We start from the raw sequence: 19916 nt of genomic DNA, 5'->3' as shown, positions 1-19916 counted from the left end.
ACCCTTGAGGTGGCTTATGCATACAAAAATTCCATAGTTGGTACAGCGGAAGTCAAGAGCTGATAGCTAGTGCAGTCACTGGGATGAGAACCTGCACCTTAAAGTAAAAAGGGGACATGATTCAGCACCAGCCAGCCACCTGACCAAATAAGGAGGTCTTAACAGGTGTAGAACACATGAGATGTGGCTAGCAGAACCTCTCTTGCAGGGCAGGGGGCTGGTTATGCACCGTGCCTTTAAGGCACATTTTTTCCCTCAAAGCATTCTGGGCACTGTAGTTTAAGGGTTGCTGGGAACTGTTCACTCTTGTGAGCTCTAAACTACAGCACCCAGAATTCTTTGAGGGGAAAGAATGCCCCTGAGTATATGTGCAGTACTTTTTATCCTCCCCCTAATTACTTACACCCCACAGGCATGGGTGCAAGGCTGGAAACGGAGACTCTCAGGAAACCTTGGATTTACTCTCCCACCCCACTTTCGTGGTTTTTTAAATCATTTTTAGACGAATAGAAATATCACGCAACCCAAGAAAAATAGCTTGACGTTCAACCTTTGAAAGCCTAGAATGGCTTCTTTTTTAATTGGGAGAACAACCTCTCATCATTTAAAAATACAACCATTTAAAAGACAATGAATTAAGAAACATGTAAACAATGCAGAGGCTTAAATTTACAAGTTGCCCAGCTTAATTCAGTACCTGTGGATTCGCCACCCACCCATCCCTGCCAGAGCGGGGCAGTCAGATCCTCGTGGGTGGTCTTTGCTTGGGATTTTTTTTCCTTCTCTTGTGTCTCACACTGGAGATGAACGTTAAACATGGCTTTTTCCAGGGATGGCTAGGTGCAAAATGGGTATGGACCCTACTCTAGAAGGCTTAGTAGAAACTGAACCAGGGTGTATGATGTACCTTACAAATACACCGGCGGTTCTATACTGCACAGCCCCAAGCTGCCTGCATAAAATTATGCAAATCAGCCAACTACTTTGCATAATTTACCCCCCCCCCCAGTTTTTAATAATGTACTACTCCTAGTCATGGGGAGATGAGCACTTGTGCCTTGGCTGAAAAAAACACTGGATGTTGTCAAACTAGCACAAAAATTCAGGCTTTTACAAAGGGGATTCCTTCCCCACACCCCCTGTTTGCTTTGGGGCACTGGAGATGTGGGGAAGGGGGAAGGAAGCCCCCCTGCACAAGCAGAATTCTTTGTGCGGGTGGGCCATGTTATCCAGCGCTACTTTGGAAACCACCCATCCTCTGGCTGCTGTGATCTCACCATGGACTAATAGCACAGCTGGAAGCATAACTCTTCAACCATTCAACATGAGAACCATTTGTCCTGGCATAGGCTTTTTCTTTTCAGAATGAAAACTTATGGTTGTCTAGAAACTTGGTTCTCCACCTGCTACCACATCTTGTGATTTGTTCTTCCATGAAAATGCGGAGCATATATTGCCCTGGACCCTTGGCCTGGAAAACAAAGAACACACACACCCCTGGCTCTTGAGATCTAATGCAAAGTTCTTTCAAGTACCCCCTCATGCAGTTGGTACGGGTCACAAAATGCTGAGGTCCAATAAAGAGCGAGCAGATCCATACAGCAGCCTGAATACTAAAAAGCTTCAAAACCACTAACCTATATCCAATGCCAGCACATATTATATGGCTTTACAAAACTAAGAATTCATCACCAGCTGTGGAGGAGGTTTGTCTTTTAGGTCCAAACAGCCATCAACCATTATGTGCAGCTGGAAAACATTTACACTCCCCACTCCAAACTTTACATCTCCAAACAGGGAGAAACCTATTGACTAAGTATCCCCTAAATAGGCAGAAAACAGCCTCGCAGCAAGAATCACCCGACAGCAGGACAGGAATGATCACCAGAAGCTGGTTAAAAACGATGAAGATGGTTTCACTGCTGTTCTGGCACAGCAAAGGAGCTGTTGCACACAAGAATGGAATAAACTTAGGAGCAGCACCCAGCCTGCTTTGTGGTGAGAGCCAAAGCATCATCTCTCCCCTTTGCGGACCCAACACATTTGGTGTTTAGTTTCAGCCTGGTTTCTTCTTGGTGGAACATCCTTGGCCTTCATATGTCAGATGCCAGTTCTTCCCCACTTAATGTAGGACTCCCAAGCTCTGGGAGAGGGAACCTTTGGTCCTCCAGACATTGATGGAAGGAGTAGTTCAGCAACATCTGGGGGGAGCCACAGGTTCTCTGCCAACCAAGCAATGTATTTGTCTGATTCTAAAACCTTCAAAGTAGTAGACAGCAAGCATTAGCAACAAAAAAACTTGAGAAAGGGGGAATGTCCCCATTAGTTACAGCTGTCAGAGCATTGGTTTCCTGTCTCTGTGACGTAAGAGAATTGGCTTTGAAATCTTTGCTCCAACATGTGATCCACTGGTGGGGGTATGGGTGTGGCTTATAGCTCAGATAGCCAACTTTGTGTCCTACAGATATTTTGGACTTTAGCTCCCATCATCCTTATTGGCCATGCTGGCTAGGGGTGATGGGAAATACCCAGAGGGCACCAAATTGGCTATCCTAGGCATACAGCTTTCATTCCCAATCTGCCCAAATGGGGGTTAATAGTGACCTATCTCATAAAGGTGTTGTCAGAATAAAGATAAGAATATTATTTGCATGGATCCCACTAGCTAGTACCAGATTCTGTATCTCTGCAATATAAAAAATTCTAAGGATGTCATCACACTACAGCTCTCTTAGCTACAGCCAGATGGCGATGAAAATGACAGTGTGACAAGCTGCTCAGGGAAGAGGAGGGAACTGGAGGGGGGAGATTCCAGCAGCCCGGGCAAGGTGAGGGAACCAGAAGATGGATACATAGGCAGTGGGTGGCCCAGATGAACCATGTAGAGGAGGGATTTTTTGGGTGAGGTGTAAAGGGAGGGGAGAAAGGTTGGCAGGTGAAGTGAGCAAGGGCACAGCCCCTGTTTAAAAATACATTTGCAGCAGTATTCTTCAGAATACAGCCTGCCAGAGAATATGGCTTTATGCTCAAGCAGGACTGCAAGATCTACCTACACTTTACAGAAGGCATTGTATTCTCTCGCCACCCCCGCAAGCAACACACAATCCTTGAACTCTTCCTACATGGGTCGCAAAGCAACAGGGAGAAAAAGCTTTCCAATAAGGGCCGGCTTGGCTGTGGCCCTCCAGATGTTGCTGAACTCCAGCTCCCATCAGCCCCAGCTACCATGACCAATAGCAAAGGATGTTGTGATTTAGAGTCCCGACAACATTTGGAAGGGCTACAGGTTCCCATTGCTTAGGGACTCCAACCCCCATAAACCCTGCTCAGCATGGTCAAGATTTAGGGATGATGGCAGTTGTAGTCCAGAAACATCTGGAGGGCTACAGGTTCCCCATCCCTCATGTAAAGGCTGGATTATTCAGAGAACTGTATTTCCAAATAGGTGGGGGTGTTTTCAATTCAAACATGACAGGGGGGGTTAGTCCAGATGACGCTTGGTGTCTCTTCCAACTCTACAGTACTTTAATTCTATGAAAGAAAGGTAGGAGTTCTAAATAAGGACAACTGAGAAAACTGAAATCACATACCCTGCACCAATTTTGCAAATTTAAGAAAATCCTGTGCAATTTATTCTACAAGCTGTAAAAAAAATGCACTTTAATCACTTTGATACAGGGAAAGACACATGCAGGCCACCAGAAATTTTATTCAAGTAGCCCCTCTGCCTTCTGAAATTTCATCAGGCATAGCCTACACATTTATCCATCACATGCACACAAGCTGCCCACGTGTCTCTTTCCTAAAATAAAAGCTGACAATTGTCATGTCCTCTGGTGCTTTTACAGTGATCTGGTAGAATCTCTGCATAGATATATCCCACTGATTAAGAAACGGAATGAAGGTGTGGGTGTCTTAAAAACAAAACGTTTGCTTGGTCCCAGGAATCTGTTAGAACTGCAGGTAGGTTTCATTTTTGTGGAGGGAGCAGCTGTGGTGCTCAAGTTTCTAGTTCTCATTGATTCACGTAAGGGAAATAAAGAGGGGAGAAGCTTAAAAGAAATATTCCTAAAAGTGTTGAAGTCAGAAGGCAAATCAGAGAAATATTTATGCTATTAAATTACGGGTAAATGGTTTGTATTAGAGGGGGAGCAACTCAACCAACGAATTTCTGAATATTTTGAGGTGACATTCAGTCTTACGCCCACCTCTACAGAAGAAAGTGCATATTTATCACAAAATGGGCTTGGAGGGAAGTGACTGTGTTTGTTCTCCTTAGTCAATCTCAATGGTGAAGACGAATAAAACCAACTCATGCTTACAGAACAAGACACATCTATTTAACTCTGTACATTTTTAGTGTTCAATTAACTTTAAGCTTATATCAGGCTTTTTCAGGGGGGTGGAGGGGTGGAGAGATGAAGCTTTGGCTGCAGGGTGTGTGTGGTCTTTTATAGGATGTGGGGAAAGATAATCCAAGAGCAGGTGCCCCCAGCACACTTAGGGAAAAGCAGCCCAATTCATCAGGGCCTTCCAAATATCTAATCCTAAGGGACGCACTTTTAGACACAGCTCGCCATTCCACCTCCCTGAAGGTTCGCTTTTAGGATGTGTAAGAACGTGGATCACCTCAGCGATCAAGGAATGTACGTACAGAAGGTACCAGGTCCTTGGGGGTTTTTCCCTCACGGAACACAGTTTGGGAATGGGCTGTGCTGATCCAACTTTTGGAATAGCAACAGAGTGCATGCGGAAAGCTTGGGAAATAGGAGAATGCTATTGGGGAGGGTACGTTTTAAAGTGGGCTACAACAGAAACGGGGTGTGTGAGCTTCCCTCCCTCACTATGCCTTTTTTTTTTTTAAGGCCCCCAAAGTACAGGTTTCCGCCTCGCGCTCCAGTTTTCAACGAAGGAAGTCTCAACAGTACACAACTAGCTTGGTGAAAACAGTAGTGTTGTTTTTCCAGTTCTACAAAAGAAACTCGGAAGACGGAGGGTAAAAAACAATTCCCATGCCACAATCAGCAAGTTAATTAAATTAACGAAGGGTGGGGAATCTGTGGCCCTCCAAATGTTACCGGACCACAATGTCCATCAACCCTGCCCCTTATCGATACTGCCTCGGGCTGATAAGGAGTTGGAATCTAATGACATTGGATGGCCAGGCTACCAGGAGCCCAGTGCACCAACCTAGCCAAAGAGGCTCCCTGTCACCTCTCTGCGCGATTTACCAGACACACCTCTCCAGTCAGTCATTCAAATTACAGCCAGTGCAGATCTTCCTATGGCTGCCTTCAGAGGAGGCTGTCCGCTGTGTGTGTCTACGAGAGATGCTGTTCTGTGCCTGCTTCCTTCTAAGCAGGAGCTGTGCTCAGAACACAGACTCACCCAGGGACATAAGATTTACCTTAAAAAGTAAAACCGTTTTGGGTGTAAGAATGAAGCGAGACTCCCAGATTTTAATTTGGGAAAGAAGTGTCCCATCAGCTTTTAGGAGTTTAAGAAATGCTGGGGAAATTATTATTATTTTTTACACTTGAATGCTAAACGAGCCTCTCTGGTGCTACTTATGTACACATATGAATAATGCCACTGAGGAAGAGAAAATGGAGCGCTCTTAAAAAAAAATTAAAAAACCCAAATGTACAGTAAAACCGATGGGGGTGTCTTTACATTTTTTGAGGGGGGGGGAATGCTTTTAGCATCATGTCAGAACACAGACACACTTTTCACCAGCCACCCTTCCCTTCATCATGCCTTCTAAAGCCACTGATCCAGCTCCCCGCCCTATCCCCAAGGAATATTTGAATGTAGAGGGAGGCAAACCTTGTCGCGGTCGCATCCATTGGCTCCCTCCCCATTCCGTTAAGTTGCGAGTCCTCAGGGGGAAAGGAACAAAGAAAAATGAAGAAAACACACACACACACAACCTGACAAGATAATCTGTGTTCGCAAGTCTCTGGTGAAAGATCCGTTCTGCATTCTCCTTCCTCGTCGACGTCTTCAAGCCTTGAACACGGAAGCGCTTTGGAACCCCTTATCCCGCAACCCCCTCACTGCCGGCCGTTGTTCTCTGAAGGCTGGCTGGGCGTTCTGCTCTCCGTCTGGGAAGACGTGCCTTCGAACCGCTGAGAGGCAATGGCAGCTTGGTGGGACATGCTCTTTCTCACAATGTCGCCTTTGCGCCATAACACCACCTCCTGCTCCCGCAAAAGGAGAGATGGGATTGTATTAATAATGGGCTGGTACCCCCGGTTTGTGCCATGCAGCAGACCAAAAGTTCTGTCTAGAACTGCAGTTTGTTAAGGGTGCCAAGAGTTGTTAGAAGACCCCTCTTCTTCCCAGAGAATAACAATTCTCAGAGTCCCCTGGCAATAGGGGTTGAATTCCCTTCCTAGAGAAGCCAGACTGGATCCCTCCTTGTTGTCCTTCTGCTGGCAGGTGAACACTGCTTAATTCGGGCAGGCTTTTGGGAGCTGTTTTGTTAAGGAAAGGACTTTCAAATAGTGCTGCGCTGTTTTTCCTATCTGTACTTTAATAGATCTGTTTTTATTTTATTATAGTTTAATTACTTTTTAGCTATTACATGCTACAGTGGTATCTCAGGTTACATACGCTTCAGGTTACAGACTTCGCTAACCCAGAAATAGTGCTTCAGGTTAAGAACTTTGCTTCAGGATGAGAACAGAAATCGTGCTCCGGCGGCGCAGCAGCAGCAGGAGGCCCCATTAGCTAAAGTGGTGCTTCAGGTTAAGAACAGTTTCAGGTTAAGTACGGGCCTCCAGAATGAATTAAGTACTTAACCCGAGGTACCACTGTATATGTTTTCAGCCTTCTGTATTTTATCTGGGGGGTTTTAATCTTTGTAAGCTGCCTGGAGTGCCCCCCCCCCCAGTCTGGGGAAAAGGCAGGATATAAATAAATTTAATAATAAAGTGAAACCACTCTTGAGAATTGTAGCTCAGTGATGGGGAGAGGGGTCTCCTAACAAATCAGCACCCTAAACTACAGTTCTGAGGATTCTGGCAAGTGGGGAGGAGAGCAACCACGAAAATCTAAAGAGGTATGATATCGTTTTAACTACATAGTGCAGATGGGGCCTGAGTATTGTCCCTGGTGACAGGTAGCAACTCTCCAGGAGTACAAGCAGGGGGCATTCCCAGCCCTACTGGAGAGGCTGGGGATTGAACCTGGGACCTTCCACACGCCAAGTACATAGTCTGCCGCTGAGCTACATCCCTTCCTTGTCAAAGTCATTCACATGCATGTGTCCGTTTCCCCCTGAAATACAGGCAATGGCTCCCCGTGTTTAAGTGAAACCATGCATATTTGAAACGCCATTGAAACAGCCTGCAAACATTGCATTCCGCCCCTTTTGGTGACGTTTTCAGGTTACTTTAGCATGATGCACATGTGCGTAATTGCACGCATATTGGATGCGCCTAAAATGGTCGCTGCCTGTGCACACAACACCCTCAGGATCCAGGCAACAGTATCACAAAAGGTGTCACTGGAGGTGGTGTGTGTGTGTGTGTGTGTGTGAGAGAGAGAGAGAGAGAGAGAGGGAGAGAGAGAACCATCAAACTGCATGGAACATATTCCTGAGTTAATATGTCCTGAGACACTCACATATTCCTGAGTTAATATGTCCTGAGACACTCAGTTCTTGGCCTAAACTGGGGCTGGAGAATTCATGAACTCCCATCAGCCCCCACCAGCATAGCCAAAGGTCAAGGATTGATAAATTGCAATCCGGAAACATCTGGAGGATTACCGGTTCCACATCTCCTAACTATGCAGCAAAGGAGAGACAACGGCCCCACTGTCTCCGTCAAACTTCCCATAACAGGCCTGCCCGCTTGGGACCTCAGGCAGCTGTCCCGGTAGGGCCCCACGCCACCTCACCTGCTGTTTAAAATAGCGCCGCTCCTCCTCATCAATCAGCACGAGGTTGAGATAGTAGCGCACCGAGAACTTCTTATTGATGTCCCTCATGGTCGGCGTCAGTTCGTAGCCAGCGAGGAAGAGCCTGATGGGGATGGACTCCCCTGCAAAGGAGGCCAATCAAAACCAATTTTCCAAGCCGTAACACACTTATAACATCAAAGCGTAAGATGAACAGAACTTCCCACTGGTTTTGTTTTCACGTTTCCACTGGAGCAAGAGCAATGGTGCAACAAATAGGTGCACTGGGCAGGGATACAGCACCTGCAGCCTTTGAGGCATGGCTGAGCTACAACGCCCATCAGCCCCAGCCAGCAGGTCCAATGGTGAGCAATGACAGGAACAGTATCCAGGAACATCTGGAAGCCACTCCTAGTGTTGGGTTCGGAGCAAGGAGACCAGAGTTCCAGTCCTCATTCAGCTACCAAGGCCAAAGTGTGAAATTGAGAGGCCGCTACCCTTGTTTTGATCTGTATAAATTCCCCAAATCCCCGTTCTGATATGCTCTTATAGCACAGTTTTAATGCTGCATTTTTGCTTTCTTGAGATGCTTTAAGTAAATGTGCAAAAAAAGTGGGTGGGGGAAGAGGAATGTAAAAGAGTGTTGTGGAGAGGGGCTGCAGCTCGGTGGTACAACTCATGCCTTTTTTAGCATGAGATGCCAGGTTAACCACCTGAAACCAGCATATCCCTTTAGTACAGGGATGATGCACTAACAAATGTTGCTGGGACTACAACTGCCGTCATTCCTCAACATTGGCTATGCTGGCTGGGGGCTACAGTCCAAAATATTAGAAGCCACCAGGTTGTGGGGGGGATGGCTGCCTTGGGGCATCCTTCCAAGCAATCCCTCCTTACCTCTGACAGGTGCCCCATCCATGATCTCATATTTAGCTATTGTATCGTTTTCATGGTAAACATTAGGGCCAGTCCCCGTGGTCTCCCTCTTGATGATGTCGATCTCCATGTGCTTGATCTTGATCCGCACTAGGAGGAAGTAGATCTTCCCAACAATCACGTCTTTTAAATGGTACCTGGAGAGAGCCGGAAATCAACAGAGGAAGTAGACTCAACAGACCAGAGAATCTCTCCTTTCACAGTTGCTTATTTTATTTTAATTGCATGTTGCTTATTTTATTTTATTTTTAAAATCTACCCAGCGTTTCTAGATCAAAGTGGGTCAAAACAAGCATTGACAAATAGGTATAACCTTTAAACAACAAAATAGAATGACAGGTCCCCCCAGATGTTGGGACTCTAGGGCCAGGTGATATATTGTCCAAAACTGGTTTCAAGTCCATATTATGCTGTTTCAGGCATCCCCAAACCCGGCCCTCCAGATGTTTTGGGACCACAACTCCCATCATCCCTAACTAACAGCGCCAGTGGTCAGGGATGGTGGGAAGTGTAGTCCCCAAACATCTGGATGGCCGAGTTTGGGGGTGCCTGTGCTATTGGTTTCATAAGTTTTGACCTGGAAATATATTGGGTCTCAAGATGTGTGTTTGTGTGCTATGCAAAAAATCACAATGTGGGAAAAACTGTGAAGCCAGCCAATGCCTCTATATAGCTTCATCCTTATTTCAGACACTGTTATATAATAGCAAGCATATCACGGTGTTTAGCTGGTGTTACATCATGAGGTTCAAAACCAGCTCCATCCTTATTTCAGACATTGTGATATATCATTATATCACAATGCTTAGCAGGCGATATATCACAAAGTGAAAACTAGTTAACACTGAGCCATACTGTCCATCTTTACATAGCTCCATCCTTATTTAGCTGATGACATATTGCAATGTTGGAAACCAGATATTGCCCAGCCCTGTTGGACTCCTGTCTCTCGTAAGTTCCAGCCAGGTCAAGGACAGATGTGGGGAACCCTTTTCCCTCCAGATGTTGCTAGTTTACAAACTGGTTCCCCAAAGCTGGTCTATACTGATTGGCAATGGCTCTCCAAGGTTTCTCAGGCCTACTGGGACATCCAAGGGATTGAACCTGCGACCTTCTGCATGGATACTGCCACCAAGCTATTGCCATTCTTTAAGGAAAGTGTGGGGGACCTTGGGCTCTCCCAATGTTGCTGAGCTACAATTCCCATCACCCAGCGAGCATGGCCAAGGTTGATGGGAGTGGTCACTCAGTGACCTCCTGAGGGCCTAAGGTTTTCCCCTGCACCTCTTTTAAGGGACTGCCTGCCACGCAACCAAGAAGACCATCCATGGGAGAAGAAGTGCACAAGGACAAAGTCACAATCTCCAAGGGACGTCTCCCTAGTCACTTGGCTACATCCCTGTATACAAACTTCAAATACCCAACTCATTCACTAGGAAGCCTTTGTGGAACAACTTACTTGGATTTATTGTACTCAAACTCAATATGCAGGCAATCTTCAATGCCCACCTCCATCTTGATGGAGGAATTAAGTTCTGGGTACGTGCTAAGCGTGTGTACAACAATGTCCATCTCCTTCACCACGTCATTCAGTCTGCGGCTCACGGTGGCCCGGAGGAAGTACCTGCAAAAAAGAAAGACCCAATTGTGGTAGCAAGTCTCTCAACAGCCTGAGGATTCATGTCTATTAAGCATCTGCAATAGATACTTAAATTAAACCTTTCTTTTCATTTTGGATGCTAGGATTTTTTATAACTGCATTCAGATTTTCCAGTTGTTTGAGCTTACTGACAATAAGTGGCCTTGGATAGAAAGGTGGGATATGAATGCTTTAAAGAAAAAAAATGCAATTTTTACACACACACACACACACATGCACCGCCGTCAGCCAAAAAGGTTCCCATAGCAGCTTATACACTAATCAATCCCACAACCCTATGGAGAAAATCACAGTGGAGTGGGTGCAGTTCTTTCGTGCAAAGGGAAGTCCTTGCATGAATGGGACAACTTGGAAATAGCTGGAGGTTCCAGTGGATTAAACAATTTTTTAAAAAAATTGGTTTGGTTCTACATACCAAAATACATACAAACTCTGGGAGACTGTGGTCAAATACAGCTAGCATTCATGAGTTATGATCATACTGTAAGTCATCCCAGGCTTAGCTAGATCACCCCCCTCTCCTTGGGAGGAAGGGGTTGGCAAAGCCTTTGCCATGACCCCTCACCATGGAAGGAAGAAAGTCAAATTCCCTCCTTTGTCTGTTCCCTTTTCCATGATGTAACCAGTGAGGAAGAATATCTGGGGAAGCAATGCAGGACTGAGACCTTGAATCTGTAAGTAAAGCATTTAAACTTACTTAACGGCGTGTGGTTTGCTCATTGTAAGAGCTGCTGTGTGCAGCTGAATGGGATAAAAAAATGTTTAACAACCTATATTCCTAATGCTATACTGCTGTTTATTTTTGTGAGTTTAAGACTCTGCTACCGGGACTCTTCATGTGCAAGTTCTGCATTCTGAATCCAGGCACTTAGATATTTATTTTTTATTTTTTTGTTTACCCATATGAGTAAGTCCACAGAGATTCATATTTTTAATTCCACCACAGTAACTTTATTTCAGACAACCAAAGCCTTGATATCCCCAATCCGACAGCTCCAAATGTTCTGGATTTCAACTCCCACCAGTCCCAGCCAGTGAAGCTGTGGGGAGCTGTATTCCAAAACACCTGCCAGGCACCAGGTTGAAGGAGGTCAATTTCTTAGTGGCATCTTAGTGGCATTGCTGCTGAGAAAACTGGGAAAGGCTGGAGGAGCCGAGATGGAGCTCACCTCAGCTTCACGTTCTGCCCCGTGTAGGATTCGTACGGTTTCTCCACGTGTGTGAATTCAAAATCAAAGGTCTGTGACTGGGTGAACTCTCCGGGGCGGGCCAAGTCCTTCACAAGTGACACGAATTCATGGTGGTTCCCTCGATCGTAATATAGCTCTAGAAGTGAAAGATTCTTGGTGAAGCAAGGCTATTTGTGGCCTCATTCTAGAAGCCTCCAAGTGAAGTGCAAGAAAATAGGAAAGGAACATTAAGGCAGAAGGTAGCCCTGTATCAACTGGTAGATCTAGATCTCTGAGTGACTAGCAGTAGATTAGCAAGGATTTATGGCTCCCAATTGTTTAATAATAGAAGCAATAAAACGAATCCTTCTTGCCATAAATTATGCTGCTGAAGAAAAAGAAAGAAGCAGCTTGGATTAACCAACGGTAGATTTTTGTGTGTGAAGCCGGTGAGCTCTGTTATTTTATGGTACCCAAAATAAATCACAGAGGTCAGAATTATTTAGCTCTAAGCACAAGGCTTTTGTGGCCAAGCACTGGTTGGTGGATCTAGGGGTTCCAGTAAAAAGCAAAGTAGAAGCCTGAAGTCAGCCCACCCCTGCAGTAAAGTATATCAAAGCACCAGCAAAAAAAAAGCTAACAATTTAAATGGATGCAGCTAATCAACAAGAAAAAATAAGTATCAACGCTGGCCCAATCACATAGAGATCAAAACCCTAAGACTAATAACCTTCACATTAAAAAGAGGCTGAAATCTGAGATGCTAAAATAATCTCTAAAAGTTGTTTTTGAAGTCCTGGAAGAATCTATTTCCTTGGTGCTGAAAAAACATTACGTGTCAGGTGAGTCTATACCAAGGGTCTGCAACCCACGGCTCTGGAGCCGCATGTGGCTCTTTTACACCTCCGGGGCGGATATTAGCGAGGGGAGGAGGTGCATTGTGCACCCCGACACTCCCCACTGTGGCGGGCGCTGTACTGGCTGTGATGTCGCATGGGGGCGGTGCGTGCGTTAGTCACGCACCGTCCCGACGTCACCTTCCCGCCCGCTGTCAGATCGCGGCTCCGGAGATATATTTGTTTTAAATGTCACAATGGTTTTGCGGCTCCCAGGTTTTTTTTTCTTCGGAAACGGGTCCAAGTGGCTCTTTTTGTCCTAAAGGTTGCAGACCCCTGGTCTATACAAATAGTGTTCCATAAATAGAGAGCCACCACTGAAAAGACTCTCTCTCTCTTATTGCCACTGTCTGTGCTTCAGAAATGAGGAGGGCATCAGCAGATTATTTTAGGGCCCAGGAAGATCCACAAGGGAAAAGCAGTTCCAAAAGCCAGTAGGTTCCCAAGTTGTTTAGGGCTTTCACCTGCAGTAGACATCTGAACTGCCATGACAGCCCTCCCTCAAGCAGTGATGTGGAGAAAATCTTCTGGCATGGAATTTTTGAAGAAAACTTTCCAATGCAATATTTTTCTTGTGCAAAGCTTACCAGTTTTAGAAACGTGTTGTTTCATAAAAAATCAATTAGTAGCACAATGAATAACTACAATACAAGTCAAACTGGATACAGCAACTAGTCAAATCTAAATTCAGAGCTGCAATTAGCTTTTTAAAACGTCTTCTCCCTAAGATTTATGCACACAACTAATCCAGCACATGAAAATAAAAATGTTAAGCAGTTTTCAGTGCCTTCACTTTATTTCTTAAAATTGAAGTAACAGGCAACGTGTATGCTATTTTGTTGTCAAGTCTTGAAATGTTTGCAAGCATTCCAATAAAAGTAATTTTTCAAGTAATACTCTGAATTGTTTGCATACATTTAAACTACACCAAGCACAATTTATTTAACTTGCTTTTCCTAATCAAATTGTTTCAGTTCAACTACTCTTAGCTGTTGCAAAAACTTTTCAGATGTTTACTGAGGATGTAAAATTAAGACATCATTTTTTTTAAAAAAAGCTTTGTGTACTAAAGACGTGGGGAACCACTGGCCCTCCAATTGTTGCTGAACTGCAACTCCCATCACCCCTGACCACGCTTGCTGGGGCTGCAGTTTGGCAACCTTTGGCAACATCTGGAGAGCCAAAGGTTTAAAACATCGGCTCTACTACAGTCACAGGGCTACACATGCCAAGTCAGAAGAAAACCTCACTGAGTTCAATGGTACTGTGCTCCCAGGAAGCGAGTGTAGTGCAATCCTATGCCTATCGGATTTCAGCTCCTGCTGAAGGACCAACCAATGATGGACTAAACAGTAACTAGATCTGAAAAAGCAGGTACCAATCTGGTGCCTTGTAAAAAGGTAAGGATGGATTAATAGGAAACTGTGTTAAGCCAGGTCAGACTATTTCTCCCCCCAGTTCAGTACTGGTTGGCAGTGAGTGGACCCTTCCTTCCTTGAGCTATTGGGGATTGAACCTGGGACCTTTTGATTGCAAAGCATGATCTCTGACCTGCAAAGCATGAGCCACTGACCTGCAGTCCTCCCCCAAACAGCCGTCCTCCCTGTCATATTACTGTTGCTCCTGCCACGCCATTAATATGTCTAGATACCACACCTGGAAGGATGAATCAGAATTGAACTGAGGTCTTCTGCCATTCAGGTTCCTTCTAATAAGCAGAGGCAGGAAAAACAGGTTGACAGAGTATAGCTGGGGAAGGCGGGAGGTTCTTACCACAAGCCCTGGCTCAGGGAACAGTCAGAGCTGACCACATGGAACAAGGGAATCAAAATAGAAAGCCAGAATTTTTTCCCCCTCCAACGTAATAATAGGCACTTGGGATGTCATCCGGCTTCTCAGACTGCAAAAACGACTAGGAGGCGTGGATGCACCACACAGAGAGAACCGAAAGCGGGTACAGAATCCTGGCCACATAAGCATTTACTGTTAGTAACAACATTTCATGTAATCTGGAAAGCCAGGCAAAGGAGCCAGCCAACAACGAACTCACAAAGCCGAATGAGTTTGCCAGAAATCAACCCCAATTTGTTACTCCATCCACTTAGATCAGTTTTGGAGACTGCAAGAGGAGGGGAGAAGGGGCTGGGGCAACACTGAGCATGCGGCGGATCCTTCACACAACCACAGCCGACCCCTGTCTCTTCAACATGCCAGTTTGGTGTTCCAAATGCTCCCGGATATTTGGGATTCTCAAGTTTATTTTTCCTGCATGCACAGATTTTGTGATGCAAGTGTTGCCCACAGAGTGCAACGTTAAGAATGTCTATGCCAAGTACATGTATTAAGTTTGGGTTCCCTTGCACTGACAAGGAGGTGGGCCAGGGTATACACTTTCTCAACACCTGCATCACAATCAAATGTGATGCCTGTGGCCATTTCCAGGTCAACATTGTTAGGTGCCTGGGTTGTGCTGGTAAAGAATTATGTGGGTTCATATATGAAAGCAGGGCTTTTTCTCAGCTGGAACTTGACGGAATAGCACTGTATTAAAGGGTAACATGAGCATCAACCTGAAGGGCAATGGATGCGTGGGCAGGCGATCAAATCCCAGATAGGAAAATAGGGGATAAGAAAAAGCAGATTAACCGCAACTTACATTTTAGAGGGACCCTAGATTCAGGGTCAGCAGTTTCCAGGGGGCTGTGACTATCATGAAGGAACCCTGCACTTCTGAATTTACCACACTACTGCTAATAACTTAAGGTGCCTCAAGAGACTGTTGTTAACAGTTGGCCTTGTCATAAAACACTGACTACTACTTATATTTGCATGCATGCTCAGTTTAAGTGTAGACTTGTTGTGCCCACCCATCATCATGCTTATACAGTTTTTGAGCCCATCAGCGCAAGAGACCTCTGCCGCTGTTGCTCCCCAATGACTGGTATTCAGACAAGCAGCTTGCATCCACCCACTGATCAGCAGTTGAGCAAATAAATGATAGTCAGGTAACCTTTTCTACCATTATTGGCAGAAGCAAACATCAGTATTCTCAGAAGAAAACCCCGAGTTCACTGCTGGTGAGAACAAAAATCAAAGCAGGCTGTAGCTCAGCCGTAAAGCATTTGCCTGGCACACCCAATAAGGTCCTAGGTTGAATCCTGGCACCTCCAGTTAAAAGGAGCAAGTAGCAGGAACATAAAACTAACCTGCTGAATCAGCCCAATAGATCCTCTAGTCTAGCATCCTGCCCGCACAGTGGCTAATCAGATGTCCGTGGAAAGCCTGAAAGCTGGACGTTGAGTGCAACAGTACTCCGCCCACATGCAATTCCCAGCAACTGGTTTTCAGAGGAATTATATCTCTGACAATGGAGGCAGAATACAGCCATCCTAGATAGCAGCTGCCAACAGCCTTTTACTCCCTGAATCTGTCTAATCCTCTTTCAAAGCCATCCAGGTTGGTGGCCATCACTGCCTGCTATGGGACAGGAAGGAATTTGCCTGGGATGCAGGAAAAGCAGTAACCTACTGAAGAGGACAATACAAGTCAGGACAGACCCAATAGTTAGATTCATTAGAGGGCCATGGCTCAGGGGCAAAGCATCTACCTTTCAAGCAGAAGGTCCCTGGTTCAATCTCCAGGTGGGGCTGGGACCGGGAGAGACCCCTGCCTGTAACCCTGGAGGGCCACCGTCAGCCAGGCAACGTAGAGAATGCTGAGTCAGATGGACCCAGTGGTCTGACTCAGCACAAGGCTGTTTCTTAGGCTCCCACCTGAGGGCTGTCAGTGGCTGTGAGTCACAGCAGCCAGAAACACCAACTTTCTCTTTGTCTCTCTTTTTAAAGACAGTGCAATGTAAGAAACAGATGCTGGAAATCAACATGGATGGATATGGTCCACGTGCCCCTGCCTGCTACCCTCCCCATCTACCTTGGTCAACACCACTGGAAGGATTGCAAACCACAGAGAGCACAGCTTTTCCAGGCTGGGACAAGGCAACACTAAGCCAAAGATTAGGGAACTCCAAGAGTTGTTGGACTCTCATTCCATCAGCTCCGGCCAGCATGGGAAATGGCCAGGGATGATGGGGAGTTGCAGCCCAGCAACATCTGGAGGGCCACAGGTTCTTCACCCTCCAACTAGGCTAAATCAATGGCTGTGTTCAAAAGTAGCAGTAAGAAAAATGGAAGGGGTCCCCCTTGAAAATTCAGAAACACCTTCGCTTGCTTACAACATGGTGAGCTGAATTTGACAAGGAGATGTGCCTATTATCAGCACATAAAGAACCCAGAGCCTGTACGGTCTATCTATTAAAACAGTTCCCTTTCCCAACTATTCTTCTCCTTCAGCATATGGTATAAAGAGATATATATGCTAGTTATGTCTGTGAGGTTCTGTTCACTAGGCCTCTCTCTCTCTCTCTTTTCCCTTTATACTAAGGGGTACACTGCTTTGATACATAGAGCTTCTATTCATCCATCTTGCCTAATAGCTCTGAGTAGACCTATCCAGCATGAAAATCAGCCCACTCTTCTTACCAAGACTCTTACTGACTCAGAAGAGCACAAAGAGTGCCTTATGGGATCAGGCCAATGGCCCACAGCATGCCTATGAGAAGCCCAGAAGCAGGACCTGAATGCAACAGCATGATTCCTACCAACTAATATTCAGAGGATACTGCCTCTGACACTGGAGGTACAACACGGCCATCATGGCTAGTTGCCACAGATAGCCCTACCGTTCATCAATGTGTCTTGAGACCATACACGGAAAATGTGGTGATGCTGCCAGACATCCTACACAAATCTTTTTCAACAGCCCAGTGGATTCTGAATAACACATTCAGAGGAAATTGATTTGAATTTCAGGCGGGGACCATTACAGGCGTGTCCAATTGACACATGAAGGGAGTTGCCTGTACTGGGTAGAATATTAAATTTGGGGGGCTAAATGAAGATGACTTTATGTGAAGGTGATACAGGGTGGATAATGAATAGGGGCAACTGAACTAGAACTAAACTGATTTGGAGCAGAACCCATTGGGAAAATTAACTGGGGGCGGACGACTAGAAAAGGAGTTGGTTTGGGGTGATCTGCAGGTGCACGCGTGCACATTAATTGAATAATTTATCTGGGGTTATCTGGATGGGGAATTACATTAGCTTGCCTTTTGTGACATCTATGTGCATCTATGCATATAAACTACTCCCAGCAAATTGTTTTTACCAACCAACCCAGACCCTGAGCCTTTGACATACTCAGCACCATCCCTGCTGTCAGAGTCAGGGGCAGACATCCACATGTTCAAGACGTGACTACATAAGAACATAAAAAGAGCCTGCTGGATCAGGCCAATGACCCATCTAATCCAGCATCCTGTTCTCACAGCGGCCAAGTAGATGCCTGTGGAACACCCTGCAAGCAGACTTTGAGCACAACAGCACTCTCCCTTCCTGTGGCTTTCAGCAACTGGTATTTAGAAGCATCTCTGCCTTTGACTGTGGAGGCTTATTGCTATCTAAAAAGCCACTCTTTCTCCCCACCCCACCCAAAGACCAATAAATCCAGAGTCCAAGGCCACATTCTGACCATATATTTAAACTCCTATGACACCACTTTGAATAGCCATGGCTTCCCCCAAAGAATGCTGGGAGCTGTAGTTTGTTAAGGGTTCTGACAGCCGTTGGAAGGCCCCTATCCCACTCACAGAGGTACAATTCCCAGAGTGGTTTCCCACCACTCCTTCCCAGGGGACTCTTGAGAACAGTGGCTATGTGAGGTCTCCTAACAACTCTCAGAATCCTTAAACCACAGTTCCCATAATTCTACTGGGAGGGAAACCATGACTTTTGGTATGGTAGTGTTTTAAATGTATGGTGTGAATGTGGCCCCAAATAACCCAACTGCACCAACTGATGGAGGTTTAGTTTTGCCACCATGGATGGCAAGTACCGACCGAACTTACCAATCTGCCCAATGAACTCCACCTTGATGCCCTGGTGCTCCAGCCGTTTGTTTGGGTGCTTGAGGGTGAGGATGACCCTCCCTGAAACCGTCTCACCGTCATAAAAGAGGAAATATTTCTCCTTCTTGCCCTCCTCGGTCTTATGCTCTGCCCGGCGCCTGCTCTCTGCGTCGCTCAGGACCAATTCCAGATCCGCACTCTGTCCGAACCCAAAGAAGCTCATGGCGATGTTGGGGAAGGGATGCAGCACCTCAGGAGGCTAAGGCGGTGCCGAGCAGCACAGAACGGGGCAAGCAGCACCTTGGGGTGGCTGTGCAAGCCTTGTTCTCCAGGCGGGAGCTTTCACCAATGCTGTGAAGGAGGAGCAACCTTGCCAGCCCACGATGCAATCTCGGCTTGTCTGGCTAAAAAACAGTTACCAAAGTAAGAAAAGGAAACCACAGGATCCTGGTGCATAAGGAAACCTGGGTGTGCTGGGGCAGGACTAAGGCTCTGTTGGGCAAAGGGGCTCAGAGCAAAAGGAGGACTATTTGGTGGGGGTGATGGAAGGAAGGGGGGTAGGCAGGTGCTGTTTGGACCCAATAAGAAGAATGATAACTGATGCTCTGCAAGCTACAGCTCCGAAGGCGTGGAAAGGCTAGACCCAAGAACTGGCAGGGATCAAGGCAGCCCCAGGTTGGGGGCGCTGCTCTCTCACCTTCGGGCGCCAATGCAAGGAAGGTGGGCGTGCAAGGAGGAGAAGCGGGAAGGGGCGTTCACAGCTGGAGACGGAATGCAACGTTGCAAGCCGTGGGGGACATGGTTGGTGGTAACGGGGAAAGGGGGAGCAGCAGCTTCGGCAGGGAATCGGGAGAAGCATGCACGGAGGACTCTGCTGCTGAGGAAGGGGGAGCGGGCGGAGGGGGTAGGCGTGTGCAATCTACGGGCCCACTTCGCTGGGGTTTTTAAATAATAACTAAAAATAAATAAATCAATAAATAAGAGAGGTGGAATGGGGGGGAGGGGTTGGAAAATCGGCGGAGGCGTTGCTCCCTGGGAGGAAAGGAAAAGGTGGCGGAGGGAGGTTGCTGCAGGAAGGCCCGAGGCTCCGGAGAGCAATGCCGTGCAGCGAAATGCAACGCAGCACCGGAGCATTCACTGCACAGCCGGGCCTTTGCAAAAAAATAAAATAAAGGAAGAAGGATGACAGCCGCCGCCGCCGCCGCTCCGATGATGCGCTGCCTCTTCCCCGCCTTCGCCTGGGCTGCGCTCGCTGCTGGCTGCGGAGCTCGCGCCGCGTCCCGGACCAGGGGCCTCGTACTGCGCACGCGCCCTTCCAGTTCCTGGGCAAAGGGGAGGAGGGGGAGCCGAGGAGGGGAAGGCCCGCCTCTCCGTCCCTCCACCCC

At 46.6% G+C, this 19916-nt stretch overlaps 1 protein-coding gene across 1 annotated transcript; it reads right to left on the bottom strand.

The window, feature by feature from the left end:
- Window positions 1-544: 544 nt before the first annotated feature.
- On the bottom strand, window positions 545-19851 carry VPS26B (VPS26 retromer complex component B). The gene is made up of 6 exons (XM_080983765.1): window positions 18532-19851; window positions 11671-11827; window positions 10301-10465; window positions 8803-8978; window positions 7906-8048; window positions 545-6200 (listed from the first exon to the last, which is right to left on the bottom strand). Exons 1-6 carry the CDS (start codon window positions 18752-18754, stop codon window positions 6054-6056), a joined length of 1011 nt encoding a protein of 336 aa, XP_080839891.1. The 5' UTR covers window positions 18755-19851; the 3' UTR covers window positions 545-6053.
- Window positions 19852-19916: the final 65 nt, after the last annotated feature.

The sequence above is a fragment of the Podarcis pityusensis genome (assembly GCF_964106645.2).
Source record: "Podarcis pityusensis genome assembly, chromosome: 15".
NCBI lineage: Eukaryota > Metazoa > Chordata > Lepidosauria > Squamata > Lacertidae > Podarcis > Podarcis pityusensis.
The sequence above is the reverse complement of the archived record's forward strand: the minus strand, read 5'-3'. Positions and strand labels throughout refer to the sequence as shown.

Coding starts and splice junctions, on each gene's coding strand:
- VPS26B (XM_080983765.1), bottom strand. CDS start 18,754: ATGAGCTTCTTTGGGTTCGGACAGAGTGCGGATCTGGAATTGGTCCTG. Junction 8,979..10,300: donor TTTGAGTACAATAAATCCAA/GTAAGTTGTTCC, acceptor GGCTCTCTCCAG/GTACCATTTAAAAGACGTGA. Junction 8,049..8,802: donor GGATGGGGCACCTGTCAGAG/GTAAGGAGGGAT, acceptor CCTCCTTTGCAG/GGGAGTCCATCCCCATCAGG.